The sequence below is a fragment of the Macrobrachium nipponense genome, chromosome 35 (genome assembly GCF_015104395.2).
Source record: "Macrobrachium nipponense isolate FS-2020 chromosome 35, ASM1510439v2, whole genome shotgun sequence".
Classification (NCBI taxonomy): Eukaryota; Metazoa; Arthropoda; class Malacostraca; order Decapoda; family Palaemonidae; genus Macrobrachium; species Macrobrachium nipponense.
In genome coordinates, this window is record NC_061096.1 from 40,075,148 (window position 1) to 40,098,898 (window position 23,751).

The window sequence follows — 23,751 nt, forward strand, 5'->3', positions numbered from 1 at the left end:
GAAGAAAAATGAAAAAGTTTTTTTGGGGAGTTTTTGAGTTCACTTATCAATAGGTTTTTTTACCGGGGGTTTCTTTTTTATTTAGATCCTCGGGTTGTATATACTTGAGAGAAATGATAGGCATACCAAGAAGAAACAAAAAAGTAGGTCAAGCTGGGACTTTAAAGATATTGTTTACCTTGATAATCAATTGGAAAAAAAATCATATGAAATGGGAAATCTTAAATTTTAGCTTAAAGCTTTTTATATTCATTTTTTTAAATAATAAAAAAAACGGTATTATTTTAAATTAGACTGTACACAACATTGTTCACAAAATATACTAGTTTTCATTAAAATGAAAGGACAACTTATAAAATTTCGTTAACGATAATTAGTTGTTAGGCAGCACACCTGAGCCCAAAGCCGCTCGTTCCAAAAAGTAATAATGGGGAATCCCCAAAAAGGTACCACTATAGGATTCACCCTAACACATCCTTACATAACAGGATGGGTCCCTACGCCAAGGTCACTAGTTGTCGCTTCGTATAATGAATGGATGTTATTATTCCTATCATTCACAGGGGGACGTGCTTTCCTTCCTAATTCTGGTTGCTGTTACTTGTTATTGACAACACTGAAACTTTCGAATCTTTACCTTTCGTCTACACAATAAAACCTCTCGAAAATATAGTAAGTTTTTAAATCAAAATACATTTAATGACTGATACTACAAGATTTTTAACCGTAGGTTTGACAGAACTTACGAGGTCTGTTGCTCTTAAGTAATAGTAATTTAGAACCATTCAAGTTTTAGGATGAAAGTGAATGATAAGAGTTATGTAATCTGGCGTCTCCTCGTGGATGATATAAGCAGTTTGAAAATTCACCTGAAATACCCATCTTCTGAATACTGAATTTGCATAGTCATTAACTGAAAACTAATCACACGAAGTGTACAGTAGCTTACTAAAATACCTTTTTAACTTCCAAATAAACTAATAAAGAAAGAATGTACCAGAAATCTAATCACAAAAACTGACTCCCGTGTAAAATAAATCATACATGAATGTTGCCATTAATGAACAAGTATGCTTAAAATAGTGTTAGCAAGCAAAAAGATTGTGTTGAAAATATGGGGTGTTTTTTCATAATACGTACAATTAAACAAACCATCACCCAGTAGACTTCACATGAGAGAGGGAGAGAGAGAGAGAAGAGAGAGAGAGAGACAGAGAGAGACGAGAAGAGAGGAGAAGTGGGGTCCAAATGTTTAAGAACATGAACAATAAAATTGTTTCAAGAAATGGTGAAACGGGACACCCGATTGCATAAGATTAGGCATAGGCCTACTGGGACAGGGGACAAGCCTAAAGGGAAGAAAACTACAGAAATTAGTGAAGGCCTTTTAAATTGGTTTAAGAAGAGAAAGTGAAGAACTGAAGCGTTAGATGTTGTAATAGGTGAATCTGGTCCATCTCTTGATTTACCTTGTCGAAAATAAATAAGCCCCGGAAAACTTATCAGAAAAGAAGAAAGCAAAAAGTAAAATAGCAAAAACATTCAGTAAATGAAGTTAGGTAGCAGGGTGCATGCAAAAGAGCGATGCGATACTTGAACTGACTATGGAAGCCAAAGTGGTAATAAGTAAGGGCTTATGAACCAGTTCCCCTCTATAGATGTGAAGTGTGTGATTTTGAAAGTAAATGAAAGACAAAATTCTGAGCTGTTGAAATGGTGTGTGTGTGTGTGTGTGTGTGTGTGTGTGTGTGTGTGTGGTGTGTGTGTGTGTGTGTGTGTGTGTCCCAGTTGCACAATTTAAAAAAAAACATAATTGCACAACCGACTTCCCTTCCTAAAATTTCCCAACACACGCATATATTTCCCCGAGTTTGAAAAACCCAACCCCAGTTAATATATAACGAATTTTTACATTATCAGGAATTCATGTGGCCCTTATTACAACTAACAGTTACAGTTCTAATTCCATTAGATTTACATTTTCCAAGGCACCTCCTGCGCTCCTCAGGATACTGCATTAGATTTGGACTGATGTCCTTCATAAAGTTACAAGCCAGAATAATTTGTTTTGCTTCATTATTTTTTCTCTTACGTAACTGGTACGTAATTGTTTTGCTCTTACGTAACTGGCACGGGCGCTGAAGTGTATTGTCAATAGGTTCTTTATATCAATTATGAACTTTATTTTTTTTTTTTTATATTTTAAGGAAAATTTATGGTACAATAAACGATTTTTGTTGTATTTCAGAGTTTATCTCAGGAGTAATACAGTAAAAACGTTAATAATGAGCTCATCTCATTTCTAGTACTTTCCTAAAACTACGCAGACAAGTAATGAATATGCTTCAAATGACCTTTCAGTGCAGGTCAGTTTTAATACTATTTCTGCGACGTCACATCAACTTAGAACGTAAAATCTGTACCAGCATCCCTTATCAAAATGAATGTCAACATATTCTTAAGCCATAAAAAGTCAATGTGGGTATCATTAGGACGGCGGGTCTATTATTTTAGTAAGAGACTACCAATTCAAGTCTGCCTCATCGGAATGCAGCGAGCAGATTCAAATCGCCCTAAAAAAAAAAAAAAAAAAAAAAAAGGATTCGTTAAATTTATGGTTACAAAGTGTTTAAAAAATATGATGATAGACTCGCAAATGATATGACGTCGTCAGAACAAATAAAAATAATGAGTTTGAATATGTTGATATCATTTCAGTAGATAAAGAACAAAACCCTGTTTACATGTAAATCATTAAAAATTGCTCCTAACATAAAGCTGTCAATGCGTCATATATTAATATATTTAATAAGAAATGCTTCCAACTCTTACATTCAAAATTGAATGTCTTAAATCCTAATCCTTGCATTCATATTTGGATGTCCAAAAAGATTCGTCAATTCTTTTCTTTCGCTTTTTTCCCCTCTTGATGGATGGATGGCTTCACCCTAATGCATAGCACCATTAGGATCACAAGGTTCCTTTGTTAGCCAGGGACGCGGAGACCGAGAAAATGACTAGTTAGCACTCGAACGAGCACACTGATTAAAAAGAAGAAGTAATTGTCACGAGACACGGCGAATATTCTTTGTTCGCTTCATTTTGCATCCAAAATTGCTTTTAAGGATATTTACGGTGACCGTTTAATTCTGGGATTCATCATTACAAGCAAGAACGACAATGAAAATTTTACTTTCTAGTTTTCAGAAGAGCTTTCTCTCTCTCTCTCTCTCTCTCTCTCTCTCTCTCTCTCTCTCTCTCTCTCTCTGACACACATACACGAAAGTAAATGGCGAATATCCCTTCCTATGTTTCACAAGGAAAGAAGTAATTCATGTCATACCCCATGAAATATCACAAGAATCTCTCTCTCTCTCTCTCTCTCTCTCTCTCTCTCTCTCTCTCTCTCTCTCTCTCTCTCTCTCTCTCTCTCTCTCTCTCAAACACACACACAATTAATTAGCATAAATTAATTTCTCTCTCTCAACAAAATAACACAAATTAATCTCTCTCTCTCTCTATCACAGACACACATACACACAATACAAAAGCAAAAACTAATTCTCTCTCTCTCTCTCTCTCTCTCTCTCTCTCTCTCTCTCTCTCTCTCTCTCTCTCTCTCTCTCTCTCTCTCAGAACGAAAAATGAAATAAAAATTGAAGAGGAAAAAACATTTCACTTCATCTCCTCGCATGAACGAGTCCGTGTTCCGCGTCAACAGGCGAATCTTGCAAAGATGACAACATAATTAGAGAGATAAACATCCGAACGTGCCACAAGTCATTGAGTATAATTAGTCCATTACTACACAGGGGGCTCTCCATTCAAATCATTCTCTATATAATAAATAGTGGCGATACATATACGTGTATATATATTATAAATACATGCATACATATTAGTGTGTATATATAATATATATATATATATATATATATATATATATCAATCAAGCTACAAATGTCCATTTAATATCTAAATTCACTTTTTTACTTCCATCCAAATGATATATTTTCATATATGTACCGAAGGGGAATTTTTTAATTGATAATAATTTTCGTCCCCCCATGGGATCGAACCACCGTCCAAGTGGACGGGGGACGAAATCAGAACAGTCAGTGACGCTATCCAATCAGCCAACAGAGACGCTATAAGTTCATATCGATTCTGACCTTACAAATCACCCTCGATCTTGGATGCTTTCGTAATTAGAATCGATAGGGAACCCCGTCTACCATGTTGGCCAATTCGAGCGTTTGACAGCACGTAGCCTTTTGTTATGAATAATTATCACATCGAACCGTGATCCATTTATATATCAATTCAAGCTACAAATGTCCTTTAATATCTAAATTCACTTTACCTCCCAAATGATATATTTTCATATATGTACCGAAGGGGAATTTTTTATTGATAATAAATTTCGTCCCCCCATGGGATCGAACCACCGTCCAAGTGGACGGGGACGAAATCAGAACAGTCAGTGACGCTATCCAATCAGCCAACAGAGACGCTATAAGTTCATATCGATTCTGACCTTACAAATCACGCCCTCGATCTGGATGCTTTCGTAAGGTCAGAATCGTATGAACTTATAGCGTCTCTGTTGGCTGATTGGATAGCGTCACTGACTGTTCTGATTTCGTCCCCGTCCACTTGGACGGTGGTTCGATCCCATGGGGGGACGAAATTATTATCAATTAAAAAGTTCCCTTCGGTACATATATGAAAATATATCATTGGGAGGTAAAGTGAATTTAGATATTAAAGGACATTTGTAGCTTGAATTGATATATAAATGGATCACGGTTCGATGTGATAATTATTCATAACAAAAGGCTACGTGCTGTCAAACGCTCGAATTGGCCAACATGGTAGACGGGGTTCCCTATCGATTCTAATTACGAAGCATCCAGATCGAGGGTGATTTGTAAGGTCAGAATCGATATGAACTTATAGCGTCTCTGTTGGCTGATTGGATAGCGTCACTGACTGTTCTGATTTCGTCCCCGTCCACTTGGACGGTGGTTCGATCCCATGGGGGGACGAAATTATTATCAATTAAAAAATTCCCCCATTCGGTACATATATGAAAATATATCATTTGGGAGGTAAAGTGAATTTAGATATTAAAGGACATTTGTAGCTTGAATTGATATATAAATGGATCACGGTTCGATGTGATAATTATTCATAACAAAAGGCTACGTGCTGTCAAACGCTCGAATTGGCCAACATGGTAGACGGGGTTCCCTATCGATTCTAATTACGAAAGCATCCAGATCGAGGGTGATTTGTAAGGTCAGAATCGATATTAACTTATAGCGTCCTCTGTTGGCTGATTGGATAGCGTCACTGAATGTTCTGATTTCGTCCCCGTCCACTTGGACGGTGGTTCGATCCCATGGGGGGACGAAATTATTATCAATTAAAAAATTCCCTTCGTACATATATGAAAATATATCATTTGGGAGGTAAAGTGAATTTTAAAGATATTAAAGGACATTTGTAGCTTGATTGATATATAAATTGGATCACGGTTCGATGTGATAATTATTCATATATATATATATATATATATATATATATAATGTCTATGTGTGTGCACCTACGTAAGTGTATGTATATGTATATATTTAAATATATAAATATACATATAATTATATAATTAAATTATATTCAAATATATACATACATAATTATATATAAATCAATAAAAAAAATTCCTCGCAGGAAAGTTGTAAACAAAGATGATGATGATGATGATGATGATGCTGATATTACTTTTTCATTCATCCCCAGTATTTCTCCATTACTTTCCACGTGTCGGTAAATCATTCATTCAATACAATTCGTACATATTTCAACTGAAAGTTTATCGAACCGCAAACTGAGCTACTCTTATTCACCTACATTTTCAAAGACAAAATATTATGTGTTTAAAAACACGACAATAAATTGCTTAATAACAGCAATTCAAAATCAAAATTCAAAATCATGCGAAGATGTTAAAATATAAATGGAGCTCTGGCTATCAACTTGTCTACATTAAAATCGCTCTTGTCCAGGTTGGTCTGTGTGCTTGAATTTTTTCCTACACATACACATCCACAAACACACACACACACACACAGATATTCGGGTTGTCTTATTTCTTATAAGGTAATGGTAACAATTTTGGGTATGATGTTATTTTACTTCCAATTGAAGACCAAGAGGCTTGACGATTCTTAAAAATAAGCTTATTTACAAATGCATATTTTTTGTATAAATGTTTTTTGACTGATTTAGCATTACAACAATAGTAAAGATATTGTAAAACAAGCGTAAATAGTCGTGTTTTTCCGCATCTATAACAAGAGATTGACATTTTCACTGCCTATCTATGTGCATTTCTTCCCACCGCATCAAATACACAGGTATACATACGCAGCAAAGCCCACACTCCAAATTACACCCAAGAACACACCTCAATACAGGAAAATATACCCATCGACCGCACGTACACCGCAGAATATATACTTCGGAGGCGATCACGAACTGGGCCAGTATTGAAGGTCCAAAATTTTTGCACGTCTTCCTCCCTTACGGACACCTTCAACCGTTAATCTCTCTTTTTACTCAATTCTCATCAATCATGTTCACTGGGATACGCAACAGCCTATAAATACTCCGCCATTTCTCCTTTCACTGAATCCTCGTCCTTCTATCCTCAAAAGGGAGCAAAGTTTCCTTACGGAGTAAATTCATTAAATGATTCAGGTAAAATGTATTTAAGGCGTTTATATCAAATATGTTATATATAATGTATATTTATATATATATATATATATATATATATATATAATATATATATATATGAAATATTAATCACAAATGCCCATTTCTCGATATTTTCGCATTTTGTAAATGATTTCACCACTAAGCCTTGATGGCAAATAAGGTAAGAAATGAAAATACATAAGTATGCCGTGTCTCTTCGTTTAATGCGGTGCGTGTGGCTCTATCCAACTATGAATGGCATATTTTATATATATATATATATATATATATATATATATATCATATAATAAATATATATATATATATATAATATAAATGAGTTTTGGAATTTGCGATTCACTCGATGGAAGACTTTGAACTCATTCATCTATCCTTGAGATTCCAATATTACGTATTTAATAGTGACCAGTAATGTTCTGCGACCTCTCATGACACTTCATAGCAGGAACCCACAGGTCATCCCCAAACCCCTGCAAGACGAGACGGCAAAAAAATCCCCAAAACACACAATGAATTGCAAGCCTCTTCACATCTAGAAAAGATTTTCAATCATTTCTTCGTATGACCAAAACTTCCGTTCAACGCGACGCAAACTGAAAGGCCACTCATTATATTTAGCATGTTATATATCTAAACTGTTTCTTCGTTAGATATAGAGGAACTTTTGTTCAAAGCGGCACAATGCGTTTTGTTTCTGACTTCCAACAGTACGTGTACTTTAAGGTTTTGTCTGACTTTGGAGGCAAAGTTCAAAGGTGCAGGACGAGACGAAAGCTTTAAGTGCGACCTGTGTATATTTTGACACAGTACAAGACTTTGCTTCTTGGACCTTGTTGCGGATTGTGGATCTTTCAATTCACAAACATGCACTCATATTCTATCAATACATGCATATATGTATTTATGTATAAATACATGTATATTTAAGTGTGTGTGTATATATACATATATCAAACCACCAATAACGGATGAATGCAGTCATCCCAACAACACGATCTGAAAACGCCTAAACTTTAAGCCAAGGTTGCAATTGGTAAAAGGATATCTCACAACAGAGTTGTACCACAGTCGCAAACAACAAGAGGTAAGGCAACAAAAGAAGGCACAAACAAGAGGTAAGGCAACAAACGAAGGCACAAACAAGAGGTAAGGCAACAAACAGGGGAACAAACAACAGGTAAGGAAACTTAGAGCAACTTCCGTTAAAAATCATCAATGTTTGATATATCTAGGAATTATAACATCCTTTCTCATCCTCCTCCTCTTCTTCTTCTTCCTCTTCCTGTGGATGTGGGTTTGTTTTCACAACCTTGAAATCTCCCAAGCGAGACAGATGTTTTGCCTTTGCTGGTTGTGTTCGAAGGTCTTCCGCGTGCTTGTGTCCTTCTGAAAGTCCTTCCTCCCATTTCGTCACAAGTTGGCCCTCTCACCCTCCTTCCTTCCTTGCTTCTCTCTCTCTCTCTCTCTCTCTCTCTCTCTCTCTTGGCTTTCTTTTTTTGCTGCTCTACTTCGTCAGGAAAACCGTTCCAATAACACCAATGATGCTACTAGCATGTCCAGTGACAAATTCTCTCTCTCTCTCTCTCTCTCTCTCTCTCTCTCTCTCTCTCTCTCTCTCTCTCTCTCTCTCTCTCACAAAAACCGTTCGAAATCATAAAAAAACAAATGCAAGTAGCAGCAACCAATTAAATGTCTTCAGAGATCCCAAGTTTATCCATTCATATTTTGGCTACTTATTCAGTTTTTGTCAACCCCACATATGTAGTTCATTAGTGGAAGGGGGGGGGTGGGGGGGGGGGGGGGGGGGGGGGTGGCTGGGGGGGGGGGGGGGGGGGGGGGGGGGGGAGAGACTAGCTTTTCCTTCCTATCTAGCCTCTCTCTCTCTCTCTCTCTCTCTCTCTCTCTCTCTCTCTCTCTCTCTCTCTCTCTCTTTTTCCCATTTTCAATAAGCCAGGACCAGATAATTATAGGCCAGTGGTTCTTAACCTTTTTATGACCACGCCCCCTCTAAGAGCTGATCCTTTCTTTCACGCCCCCCTTGCATCTATGAGTAAAATTCCCTCCAGCATTTAAAGGTAAATAAAAGAGAAAGAGAATGGGTTTCGAGCCTAACAAGAGTAGTAGACTTTAGGAAAGTAACGCTATAAAGCGTTACTTTTACGTTTTTTTTTTTTTTTTCATAAACTTCTGTATATTAGAATCTCACTCCTGGTAAAAGAATAACGAATATAATCAGAGAATTATGTTTTTTCATTTTTCCCTAGGGCTCGTGCCTCCCCTGGAAATTGCTGACGCCCCCCTAGGGGGGCTCGCCCCCCAGGTTAAGAACCTCTGTTATAGGCATTACCAGGTGGCCGGCCCCACCGGCTATTGAATGCAAAGAGACGGAAAGGTGGCAGAAAGCACAGAAGCTCTCACAATCCAATGGATAATATCCTGTTATTGCACATGCACGAAATACAACGCTGAAACACCATGACACATTGCCTACTTCGGCTCTCCCTGACGCATTCCGTCATTCAGCGCCATTGTTATTTCGGGAATTCGATCTCTCTCCCCCAAGATCTATTTCAGTCTTAGTAAGTGTTCTGCTCTGCAAATATTGAGTGGTGCCACTAGACGATAACAGTCCTTTACTCTCTCTCTCTCTCTCTGTATATATATATATGTATATATATATATATATATATATATGTATATATATACATATGTATATATATATGTATACATAGTATATATATATTATATATATATATTATATATATGTATTATTATATATATATATATAATTATATATATATATATATAGAGAGAGAGAGAGAGAGAGAGAGACGACTGAGAGAGATTGAGAGAGAGAGAGAGAGAGAGAGAGAGCCAAATGGTGGGAGCGTTCTCTTCCATTCAACTTTAACTAGACACACCTGACCTGCATGATTGTGGTCACCGCTCCTGCATCCATCTGCCGCCTTAAGATGCAGAAATATTTTTTTTCATTATTCCGGGTCTCTTTCTGCATCTCATATTTACGGATACAAGGATGCAGTGATAATCGTAGTTATGCCAGTAATATTTATCTAAAGGAAAATCCTATAATATTAATAACAAAATAATAATTATTATTATTAATAATAATAATCAATCTTACTTCCAATTCACATCGCCGACACTCATTAATGCAATCACAAGCAACAAAAACGACAATTTTTACAATGTAACAAACACATGATGGTCACGTTCAACTGGAGCACAGCACACGGAAACAGAGAATTCCGCAACGACAACAGAACCGCCCTCCCTAGGGGTAACAATTTCCATAAATAGCCCACCTAAAATATCGGCACTTAACAGGAGGTTCCTTACGAAGGTAATAATGTAGTTGTTGGCAGCAGGGATACGGGGCGGTCTGAATACAACGTGGTCTAAATGTCATCTCATCATGGGGACCCACAACATGACGCGACCGCGTCCGTTTTCTATGCGCTACAGCACGAGAGGTGCGCGCGAAGGGCTAACTCAACGAGAACCAGAGAGCAACTAAAGTCGCCCTCTTGAGCTAACTCCCCGCGAAGGGAATAGGGATCCACACGATCACCAGGACCTTTGGTATATTCCCACCTACGAGCGCCAAATAAATATGGATTTCAATATCCAAAGTGGATACCTATGACATTTACTCACGCGGCTGGAAGTGGGTTTTGAATCGGCCTCTTTCCATCTTCGCGTTTCGCTTCCACAGGCTAAACGGATGGCACTCCTGGCGTTGCTTTAAAGCGCTTCCATTTTCGTACGGCGGATTTGTTCCCACGGGGTCTTAAGGAGGATTGTTTCTTCACCAATAAATGTGATGCATACGACGAAGTAGCTCCACCCACACAAAAATTCTCACAGCTAATAAACGTGAAGAACATTGCTTGCTTGCACATCATTATAGAGCGTGGACACTCATTAATTAAGCAAGAATAACGGACAATCAGTAACTTATAACGCAAACGACTACAAAACGGAAAGACCAAAAATGAATGAGGTAAAAATATGAGAAAAGCAACAAACAAACAGATCAAGACTTAAATAAAAGTAAATAAATAAATGCACAAATCGCATACACAAACAGACAGTCGAACCCACAAAAACTAAGGCAGTGGCCTGGGGCGCTTAAAGTAATATTAAAGCCTCTTTGAAACCGACGCTTATGACAGTTGAACAGAGAGAGGAAGAGAACACTGCAATTCACTGCAAGAATCCAAGTTAACCTACCGATTAATAATTCAAATAAGACTTTAGGCTTTCAAACCAAGCAATGGGGGCACTGTCGACCATTCAACACGCAAGACAGTGAGGGGAGGGAGTTGGAGTGGTTGGACACCGAGAGAGAGAGAGAGATCTGGAGAATAAAGGAGATAAAGTAAACGGATCAAAAGGCGGTAATGGGAGGTTGGACAGCAAGACTGAAGAAGCAAAGAGAGAACAGTGGTAAAGATAAAGGCTGAAAAGGACTGATGAATTCTGTATATTTTCCTTCCAAAGCAGCCGGTCTATCACGTTTTTGTGAAATAAAGAAAAAATATTATTCATGAAAGAAAACTTACATTATACCATAAAAAATACATAGTTCTTATCCCGCATAAAGGAATCAAATAAATATTTTTTTGGGCTCAGGGATGCTTTATATTTTTTGTATACTACATTACATTTTATATATATATATATATATATATATAATATATATATATATATATATATATATATATATTATACACACGCACGTATATATCTATAAATTACCCATAAATTATATATATATATATATATATATATATATATGTGTGTGTGTGTGTGTGTGTGTGTGTGTGTGTGTGGTGTGTGTGTGTGTCTGTGTGTGTAAACCCCAATGAAGATGGACAAATAAACACACACATGGTGGGAAATTAACCAACGTCCCCCCCTCCCACCAAACATACCTCTCATATGACAAAATTGAAACTGACTTAATAAATGAAACGAACATTAGTATACTCACAGAATAATCCTCTTAGCCAATAAATAATAGCGTTAAAAAAAATTGGTTCCATTGGTCAGTCGTTATAAGAAAAAAAAAAAAATTTCAAACCGTTGCAAAATCATAAACAACAACTTTTATATAGCTAAAAAAAAAAAGCAAAAGTTGAAAAAGATACACGTTACCCATAAATTACATGAAGAAACTGTCACAATTCTTTGGGTATCCATTTTAAAAAATTGAAATTTATAAATACAAAAAAGTTAGGAAGAACCATTTTTTTTTATTTACTAGATATGACGAGACCCTACTATCATTTTTCAAAAAGATGCTGAAAACCAACACTCAAATTTATAGGTCCCTTCAAAGACATTTTTGGCAAAGGACCATCAGAACGATTCAATCTCAAGTAGCAGTATATCACAATGTGCGGCATTATCAAGTATTGTCCAGCTAACTCAATCCTTAACCCTTTGACAACACTTTGGATAAAAAAAAAAAAAAAAAAAAGGAAAAAAATGAGTGTGTCCTCGCTTTTACTCTCAAAATAAAATTACAGAAAGAGAGAGAGAGAGAGAGAGAGAGAGAGAGAGAGAGAGAGAGAGAGAGAGTTCAGTCGACAACCAGATATGCTTATGTATTTACAGCTAGACATCAAAGCATGGATTAACCCCACCGCCACCATAATCGTTGAATTACAGCAATATCTGAAACCTCCGCTGCAAGCTTTCGTTACGTAAGAGCATTTACTGAAGTGATTATGAAATGACGAATTAGTCGTTTTTAAATGCATGATTCATCATTACAACTGAGTAGTAAAGCAAGAGACATGCTGATATAGTTTAAATACAGTATGTTTGATCAATATTTACTCCTTATAGTTTCACGATTATAATTCTCTATAGTAGAATAAGACGCGTAATGATTCTAAACCAAATTAAACAGTTTTCAAGTGTAGAAGTTGCATCGTTATAAGTCAATACTCTTGACAGTCGGACAATACAATGTACATTAGCGCATCAATAATTTAAAACTATTTTTAAGTGAAATTATAACGTTTTTCAAATACTACGAGTTTGATCATTATAATGTATTATAATAAAACATCCTCATATGCATTACAAAATGGAAAACAATTACAATACTTTAAAATAAAGCAAGTCTAATATTTAAAGTCCCTATGAAGAAACGCGTAATATATATATATATATATATATATATATATATATATATATATATATATATATATAACGCGCTTTTTTTAAAATAAAGCTTTTCTAATATCTAAAGTCTCTATAAAGAAACAGCGCTAAGTACAGTACATCTAAATATTTCAACCCTATTAAGTAGCAAGTTTCTGTGAAAGCCATTCGAAACCAGATGATGATGAAGATGACAGCACTTCTGGGGAAAAAAAATCACGAAACACATTCAACATAAAAAAAAAAAAATAACCACTCCACTGCTATTTACTACTTGAGGCGACAGAGTACGAGCAACCACAGCAACTCGAGAAGGATCGGGCCGAGACTTGATCCTTCAAAGTGGAGCAATAGGAGTCTTGAGGAACTAGACAAACACTATGACTATGTACAGCAGATTGGAAGATGACACTGTGAGAGCGATATTCAGAACATACAATTTAGACCGCAGAACAAGCGCTGGGACCTGTACGGTCATTCAGCGCTGAAAGGAAAATTGGGAGTAAAAGTTTACAGAGTTATAATAGACGGAAAACCGGGCAGCTGCAGAATGAAGCAACTGTTAGAGGAGGGTGAAAAGAAAGATGGAAGAAAGAATACGAAAGGAGGTACAGTAAAAGGAATGAAAGGGGTTGAGCCTTAAGTTACGCCTACAGTGCAAAGCGCGTGAAATGCATTGGCGGCACTACACCCCTATGGGGGTGAGAGATCTATTAATCTTATCAAGTAACTTCAAGTCTCGCTCTTGTGCATTGCATATATATATATATATATATATATATATATATATATATATATATATATATATATATATATTTATATATATATATAGATATATAATATAAGTGATAACGTAAGCTCCCAGAAACGCGCAGGAAATATTTTCCCGTTTCCTCTAACATTTCCAAGATTTTGAGACATGATAAAAAGTGGTTAATACGCGTTGCTTCCCCCCACTCTCATCGTACTCAAACCACTATCAGATCCTCATCTGCAATCGCAAGTTGATCATTTCCCCTGGCAATTACTCTCCTGCGAACTCCTTTCCGTCACAGTACTGCTGATATGTTCCCAAGGCAGTCGTAATCCTCAAGAGTATGCCTCACTCATGATAATCATGTGCTATCGAGAAGGCATGTATTCCTATTCACATCAGATTGCCAAGCTTCTCCGGCAATCGCGAAACCACAGTCATAATTCTCTGGCAACCTAGAAATACATAGCCATGCAACTCCGGGAACCACTAAATCATATTATCACGCTTCTCTGACAATCTCTAACGAACATGCCACCATGCTATGGTAATCTCCAAATTACACTGCCAAGCTTCTCTGGCAATCTCGAAATCACATTGCCACAATGCTATGGTAATCGCTAAATCACACTGGCAATCTCTAACATTATCACGCTTCTTTCGCAACCTCTACATCATACTGCCAAGCTTCTCTGGCATTCTCGAAAACACACTATTACGCTTCTTTGGCAATCTCTAAATCATACTGCCAAGCTTCTCTGGTAATCTCGAAAATACACGGACTCTTCTGAAGTAATCTCTAAATCAGACTGTCAGTCTTCTCTGGCAATCCTATAACCCTAATGACATGCTTCTTTGGCAATCTCAAAATCGCATCTGCTGAGCTTCTCTGGATCTCACCGCCATGATTCTCCTAAGCAGCAAAGAAATAAAACTACTCCATGACAATTCCAACACCAAAGTCAAAAGCATTCTCATTGCCCTTAACTAACCGAAATTACTACGCCATCACAGCAAACCACACTATCGTAACGTCTTCCTATGTCAATTCCCTCCTCTTTTTCTCTCCGAGTCCCCCTCAACCATTCACGACCGCCGTTTAATTCTCGAGAAAACAAGTCGGCCGCGTCCTTGACTAACAATCACACTTCATCAACCCGACTGTCTCCCCCGAGCAATCATCAATCGCCCTTCTCAAGGCATCTGTGTAAAAGTCTTGAAACGACTCCAATTGATAACATGCGCCTGAGAAGACTGACCCGAAGTCTTATCGTAAACCTGACGTAAATCTAGCGGGATTACGACGACAAAGGCCGTCCATGAAATGAAACAACTTTCATCCAAAATACTCAATGACAGGAGGGCTCATTTTCTGTCTACCATGATCAGCTGATTTCGGAAGGCCCTCCATAAAATTGAATAACTTTCGTACAAAATACTATAAATGACAGGAGGGTTCATCTCCTAATGTTTACAAACATCAGCTGATTTCGGAAGGACATCCATGAAAGGAAATCCCTTTTATTCAAAATATTCCAATGCCAGGAGGACACATCCCAATGTTTACATACATCAGCTGATTTCGGAGTCTTAGGGGGAAGACTGACAGACACGGTGGTGCCTCTTGTAAGCCGAACCAGGCCGTCTTTATCAGACAGTCTCGCATTTCTGGCGTCGGGGAATGGCGATAGCCCCCAGTCGTCTCCAACCATGCGGAAAACAGAACTATGCATATTAGGATGATAAAACATAAAAGGACGCAAAGTTTTTTGGCATCTTGGCGGGTGCACGAGAACCCAAAAACATAATAAAGACGACAATGCACAAGGCCAAACAGCTGATCGCTCGGACATGTCAACGAACTGAAGATGGATAATTTGCAAAATACAAATACTACATCAACAGTTGAAAAAATTATATATAGATATATATAATATATATATATATATAGATATATATATATATATATATATATATATATATATATATATATGTGTGTATATATATATATATATATATATATATATATATATAAACCGTACACTGGAATGAGTGACAAAAGTACCGTATGATATAATTTTCTCAGGTATAATATTATATGATAATTACATATAATACATATGTACTATACATAATATATTATATATATATATATATATATATATATATATATATATATTTACATATATATATAAAATCATAAACCGTACAATGGAATGAGTAACAAGTAACGCATTAAAGATAATTTTCTTACCATATACATATGATCAATAATTTCCCATATGTTGTATCAGACCTGACCCCAACATGGAACTAAATCAAGGTACCTCCAAAATAATAACCCCTACGTTCACACATAGAGGAAAATAAGCGAGCATACACAGCAAAAGACAAGAGCGAGAAAACAATAAAATAACCTTTGAAGAGACAAGATTCTCAGCAAAATGACACAATGGGTTAGCTCAAGCATAAAATCATATGATGAGCGTGCACGCCTACGCAAGACCGGTGACATAATTGAACAAGAATATTCATAAGGACGCAACATACTACAACTCGCGGATTCAACTGTACTAATAATCAATGTATGTTGGTGATGTGGAATGCTACTGTTAGGACAGAAGTACGCAATGGGTGAGAACACACTCAGCAGACGTGTAGGAGAATTCGGTATGCAAACAAATAAAACAATTAACATATGAACGAATCATTAATCAAGAGCAAACACTATTATCGAAAGACATATGATCACGTTGAAGTTCAATACTCAATTCACCAGTGTTTTTTTTTTTTTTTATTCGAAACTGTCAAAAGTCTATCAAAATTTTCAGTGATCAAACTTCCTCTATTGTTCATTTTTGATGAGAGCACCACTTCTTCAGAGTATTTTTGCACTCAGTGTTACGGTTGAATATACATAAGTACATATATATAATTTAATGCAGTATTTCGCTGCAGAGCTTCTTTGCCCTGTATTTGTTCTGCTGATATTTATACAGACACTTCCGATAGATTCGTATTCTGCTAAAAGTATACTCTGTTTTCTCACGCTTAACAGTGATTTTTTTCGTTCAACTCAATAAACGTTTGTTCGAGAGCCAATAACCTTTAAAGCTTGTACATATGAATGACTATCTTAAATAATAATAATAATAATAATAATAATATAATATAATAATATAATAATAATAATAATAATAATAATAATAATAATAATGGTGTGCTCCTTGAAACAGTGCACATAGTAAGAAAAGTGATGTACGCCTAAGGAGGCAGGATGCAACCCGGAACCCCACACTATGAATACCACCCAGTCGAATTGGAGGACTGTGATTGCCAAAAAAAAATTACATAAATAAATAAATAAATAAAATAATAATAATAATAATAATAATAATAATAATAATAATAATAATAATAATAATAATAATGCAAGCCAGTCATATATCACTCCAGCAGGCAAAGCGATAAGATGAAGTCTTTGAAGATTTCCCGAAACCCTAAAAATTAACTTATACTTTCTTAACACGATACACCGATATCCTTTGGCCTTCCACAAACTTATGATTTAGTGTCAGCAGGAACAGCATAATTTCCTTCAAGTAGAGGACACGTCTGGAAGTAAGGAAGAGCTCGAGGAAGAGAGAAAGATTTATTATTATTATCATCAATTGTTCCTGCTGTCATGTCGATAAGAACTGGGGAGTTCCGAGTCTCATTTCCCTAATGAGCATTCAAACGTTTGGACAAACGTAAAAACCAATCATAAACAAAACAAAGGAAACGTTTGAATACGACACAGAGAACATTCATTTTAACGCACTTAAGCCATTCTAACAAATGATTTAAGACCCCGACACAAGCAATCCAAAAGCAAACCATGTGAATGAACAACAGAGGGACCCACAAGTAAACACAAAGAAACATTTGGGTGAACGACATTACCGTCCTCTACGAACAGAGTCCACATAAACGTTTGCCAAGACAGTTGCCAGGTTCCATATTATACTCTACACCTATGGTCTTTCGAAGTATCGACAATCAGTGAGGGTCGGGTACCATAAACACAAACATTAAAGAGCATTCACCATGCGATAATAATTAACATTCAAAATCTTCTCACAAAAAATTAAAACGTACAGAAAAACAATTCCTTTGAGTACCATTTCTTCAAGATACGTAGTGCCCACAGAGGAGGATATGTAAGAAGATAACATCAAATAAATAACCAAAGGATTTCCACATCAAGATACAACATGAACTCGAACAAGTATTGCAAGATGAGGATTTTCATCGAGGTTGTCTTTTCCACAATTTTTCCACCATTAAATCAATTTAATATACTATCTCTCTCTCTCTCTCTCTCTCTCTCTCGTCTCTCTCTCTCGTCAATATCTCTCCGGTCTCTCTCCTCTCTCTCTCACAGGAGCCACACACACCCAACCACACACACATACAAACGTACGATCTTTATAAGAAAACTTGAGTGTTCAGTCTAACAATATCAAATCATGGGTAAACATGGGTACAATTAAATAAAGTACAATTACTCGTGAGCAACAACAGCAGCAAACACACACACACACACACACACACACACACACACACACACACACAGACACATATATATATATATACATATATATATATATATATATATATATCTGTGTGTGTGTGTGTTATAGACAAATTATGACATAGCACTAAAATTAAAGGTTCAAGGCAACGCACTAAAAAGCAACCGTCATGGCTGATGGCCATCATCAGCAATTTCAGCTCTCTTTCGCGGGCCGAAGACGTGACGTGAGGGGCTATTTGCAACACCGCCTGGGTTTATAGCGAATCCAGCTATTGAATTCCCTATACCACGACTTGGAATATAGACATTTTCACAGATGGGAGAAATTTTGAAGAATAAATTATTTGTGACTGAAATTCCTTTGATTTCAATTTACCACGACCTGGAATTTAGACGTTTTAACTAATGGGAGATATTTAAAAAAAAAATCACACGTCAAATTCCAATAAACTGTTTTTACACATGAATGGAAGCGCCTGCAAAGACAGGAGACGACAGCTTGCATTGATTTATTCACCCCTCCCCTTCAAGGGATTAAGGATTAATAGCTTAATAAAACGGTCAAGACATTTTCTATATGAATAAATTCATATGAAGTAAATAAAACAAAATGAGCATTTAAAAGCACTAGAAAATAAAATGAAAAAGACAAAAAGCGAACGGCTAAAAAATGTAGAATAAAAAGGTATAATAATAAAAATACATACAGACAGCAGCAACTCGCTCATACAAAGCATCCTAAGGAGTGAAGCAAGAAGAAAATCTAAATTGTGGGAAAGATGGGAAAATGAGGCCTTTGTCCCATAAAGGACTAAATCTCTGTATTGGCAAGATGTCATCTGCAGTTTTTGTCATTATTACATTTATTGCTGATATTCTAATTTTTTATTATTACTGTGATTACTATCAAGTTAAAGTTTTATTTACATTTAATTTATGTATTTATCCCTCTGGACCTGACTACTGTAACCACCTAAGGTCTCTAGTTGAAATTTAAGTTATATATATGTGTGTGTGTGTGTGTGTGTGTGTGTGTGTGTGTTTGTGTGTATATATAAATTATATACTATATATATACAAATATACATGTATTTATAGAATTATGTATGTGTATATGTATAACATACATAAAAAATATATATATAAATACATACATATTTATGTGTGTGATATAGAGATATATAAATAATATATATATGGATATATATTTAAGTAAATAAACAAAATATATAAAGCATAAAATCCTCTTCGCTTCAAATAAAGACATCTCACGCTTCAAAGAAACCTTACCATAAGCATGTCGCTCGGGATCAAAGGTTTGGACCTGCTCACCTGCCCAACTAATTCCACCTTAAGCAAGACAGCTCCCTTCTCCTATAATAACAAATCTCTCTCTCTCTCTCTCTCTCTCTCTCTCTCTCTCTCTCGTCTCATGCAAACGCCAACTAATCCACTTTGATAGAACTTCCAGGGACTTCTTGCTGACTTTCTGAGATATCGTATTATATTTTTCTTTCTTTTTGGCTTTCTGTAAAAAAAAAAAAAAAAAACTATTGCGTAGGCTTTGTCAATCCGTCCGCCCTCAGAACTTGAAAACTACCGAGGCTAGAGGGCTGCAAATTGGTATGTTGATCATCCACCATCCAGTCATCAAACATACCAAGTTGCAGTCCTCTAGCCTCTGTAGTCTTTTATCTTACCTAGGGTTAAAGTTAGCCATAATGGTACTTCTGGCAGCGCTACAGGTGCCAACAAAGGCCACCACCGGACCGTGGGTGAGTTTCCCTGGCCGCGGGAAAGTTTTTTATGGGCCGTGGCTGAGGCTACCACCGGACAGAAAACTCGATAAATTTTTTACTACGCTCCTATTCATCTATAAGGGTATTTGCTCCAAGAGTTCCATATTTGTACGTGATGTTAGCGAGTCAGAATATGAATGTCGAAGGCGTGTTTGCATATACAAGTGTAATGAGCATTATATAATCATACGCAGGGTGCAGGCTTTTCATGTTGGGTTTGCTCCTCAAAATCTGTATAATTTTCTCCTTAACACTGGATAAATACATATCACATGGTCATATGCATATGTATGTATGTATGTATGTAGATATAGACACATACACAAACATACATATACATGTTATACATCAGAAATCGAGAGAGAATCTCCCTTTCCATTGTATCCCCATATCAGTAATCTCATACTTCATAACCTATTAACAAGAAACTGAGCAGACACTGATGACGACGTATTTCATTTATCTATAAAAGTAACCACAGCGACAAAGCAAAATTCCAAACAAGCCAACTACAGTCAACATCTCACTCGAGATATCATTCTAGGCTATCCATTTCTTTTTCTTTTTCTTTTCCTTTCTTCTACGTCTTAGTATGAAGAAACCCTACGCTAAAGTACAAAGTCATCCCTCGATCGCGCCGGAGATATCACGTCATCCGTAAGGTTTCACCCACGTGATGGAGGAGGACAGCTTACCATAATGAAGACGAAGGCTGGAGGTCATTCTCGGACCCCCAGCACCGTAAGTCCTATTGGTGGTATTGGTGGAGGAGGCCGCAGATGAGGCTCGTAGGGATGCCATGACGTCACCTATGACGTCACACTTTTCAGCTCCAAACGATGAGACGAAACACAAATAGACTCCGTCGTCGTCGGTCGCCGTTGGCAGGACCAAGGCGAGGACGGCGAATTCTGGAGATTAACGAGACCGGGGGAATCCACCACAGACGCGCATATTAAATGAAATCTCTTTCTAAAGTAATCGCTTTTCTTCCCGTATTGCAACTTCACCGAGAGAAAGTCTCTCCAGAAGGGAAGTGATCGCACTCGAACGTCCTCCGGAAATGAAGGCTCGAACAAGGACAAGGAGCTGTCGTCAGGACCTTCTTTCCCACTTCTTCCACGCTGCTCATTTCCTTCATTAGAAATTGAGTCACGTGAGACTTCGAAGAAAATCGTTTAAATTGTTACAAGTGGAGTAGCGGGATATTCGTTCTGGTATGTCGAGTATGTGGCAGGGAATAAATATAAATAATTATACACTCTAAGGCACTCACTTTTAATTTGATAATACCTACAGCACCATGACTTGAAAATAGTCATCAAGCCGATTATCTATTTGGCAACCACAGACCGAATAGTATATTTTCAAAATCACAGAAATGAATTATCACAACACCAGGATGCATCTGATGGCAGTTTGGGGCGACACCTTTCGTGAGCTGGGAAAACCTTAAGTATTACGATATATTTCCGCACTTGAATAATCTACGTCTTGACTGATTCATGTAGACATATAAATATATCACCATTATTTCAAAATGCAGAGAGAGTATGGTAGTAGTTTTCAAGACGCCATTGGTTAGTTAATCACTAAGGACAAACGAACACTAGGTCCCTATTCATTAATTCATTCATTTGCATATTAGCACCATTTTAACAAAGCAAAAACACTGTCTTGCATTTAAATCTCTTATTGTGAACTTAACTGAAGAGACCATAGTGTGCGCAATAATCTAGCAAGATGAAAAAAAACCCGAAGGCAACACGCTAAAAAAAAATATAATAAAAACATCTCCCTTGGAGGGCATACCACAAATGCCCACCAGCCTTTACATCTCCTTACTGGGGGTCTCTCCTATGCCCCAGTGCCCAGCCCAACCCATGACTGTCGGTCGCCCTCTTTATTCCTCCAGCTTGTATTTCTCCTTCTTCCAAGAACTCCGCTGGCTATCACTTCACCACGACATTATCGCTAATGTGGACACATGAACACTCGCTCAACTCACTCAACTCGATTTTCCGAATCATAATTTTTTCCTTGTTTCACAACACTTCAAACGTGGCTATCACCATCATCCACAAACAAAAATCCGTTCATTACACGATTTATGCCGAGTACTACGAACTTCGATCGCAAAATCGCTTCTAAAGGAGCAGTTTTCACAAACGCACAGACACTCGGATACAACGCGTCCTCCAACTGCTTGTTGCTCCTACTCAATCCGTAGCCAGTGGCTCCCTTGACCCCATAGCGACACTGCTTAGTAATGCGAACTATTGTTTACTTTTGCCCGTCACTTTTTCATTGTTTCCCCCCCAAAAAAAATAAAGATTTAACTAAACGACAAAGCCAAATCAACGACAATGACGCTGTAGACTGCAAATTCACTTTGTGGATCAACCACAACAAACCATCACACAAATGGCAGTAATTTATATGAGCCGCCGCGACTGAAGACGACGTTGTTGACATGCCCAGCCCAGCAGAGAGAGCCAACACACAACACTGGCACTAGCGACTACACTGCGAGACCCTCCCTGGCACTGGCACTCTCCTGGTGAGGAGGACGGTTCAGTCTGTCTGTCGAGATGACGATACCCACGACCAAGTGGCACCACCAGTGCCATGTGCCACCACTTCCACCACCGTCGTATCAAACTCCATATCCTCCGCTATCTTCGCCTCCTCCTCCTTCTCCTCCTCCCCTCATTCTTCTCCCACACAGCCACACGAAAATACCCAATACCCACAATTACCCCCGAGAACGCCCTTAGCTGCATCAACCCCTCCACCCATGCCCTGAGTAATTAACTCCTTTCAAGGAACAACGGAGTCTTCCCCCATTCTCATTCACAGTGCCCATCCTATATGGGCCTTCAGCAGTCCTCCCTCACCCTCGGGGATACCCCACAAGGCATGGGGCACACTCTCCACCCTACCCCTCCCGGTCCTTGGAGCGGACCACCACCAGCGCCAGCTCTTCTTTCTATTTCTCCTCCTCCTCCTCCTCCATCCATCGGCCAAAACAAAGTCCTCCATTCATGATTTGTCGCCCATTCATGATCACTTTCACGCCTTTTTATTTCCTTCTTTTAAAACTGAATATTTTAAAAAATATTCCAATAATACAAATATGACATTTTAAATGTCGTTGCAGTAAATTTTTCAACTATAAAAAGACGGATAATGAAACCGACATAATGAGATATTTCGGGAACGATATAAGTAATCGATTATTTTCATATACATAAAATTCGCAAGAAAGAATAACCCGCTTAATTTAGAGATGGGTCAGTATTTGGTTAGTGAGTGGATTTTATCATAACATGACAACCAGAGACAGCACCTTTAAACCAATTCTCCTCCCGTAAACTAACGCTGTGCACTATGGATCAGATTAATTGATTGATTGGTTTATGACTACTAAAAACTGGCGTCACTACACCTGCTAGGTTATTGCCGCCGAGGTATCATAATTATATATATATATACATATATATATATATATATATATATATATATATATATATATATATATATATATATATATATATATATATAGTTTGGGAGTGACTTTACTGGAAGAGATAAGTATAAATAAAGGTAACAGTGGAAAAAGAATCACAGTGCAGACC

The 23,751-nt window shown here is 37.3% G+C and overlaps 1 protein-coding gene across 6 annotated transcripts in view; it reads right to left on the reverse strand.

The window, feature by feature from the left end:
- Window positions 1–23,751, reverse strand: part of LOC135208664 (protein disabled-like) — a 196,794-nt gene that overhangs the window by 143,894 nt on the left and 29,149 nt on the right. Inside the window, exons 1-2 of one of the 6 annotated variants that reach the window (XM_064241091.1) lie at window positions 22,528–22,729; window positions 20,809–21,327 (exon numbers count right to left, since the gene is read on the reverse strand). The exons of 3 other annotated variants lie outside the window; for them this stretch is intronic. In XM_064241091.1, the coding sequence (XP_064097161.1) occupies window positions 20,809–20,914 (106 nt within the window). In that variant the 5' untranslated portion in view covers window positions 20,915–21,327; window positions 22,528–22,729. Of the gene's footprint in view, window positions 1–10,143; window positions 10,265–20,808; window positions 22,730–23,751 lie in introns of those variants that run through there. 2 more of the 6 variants (XM_064241090.1, XM_064241093.1) reach the window with 2 other exon arrangements.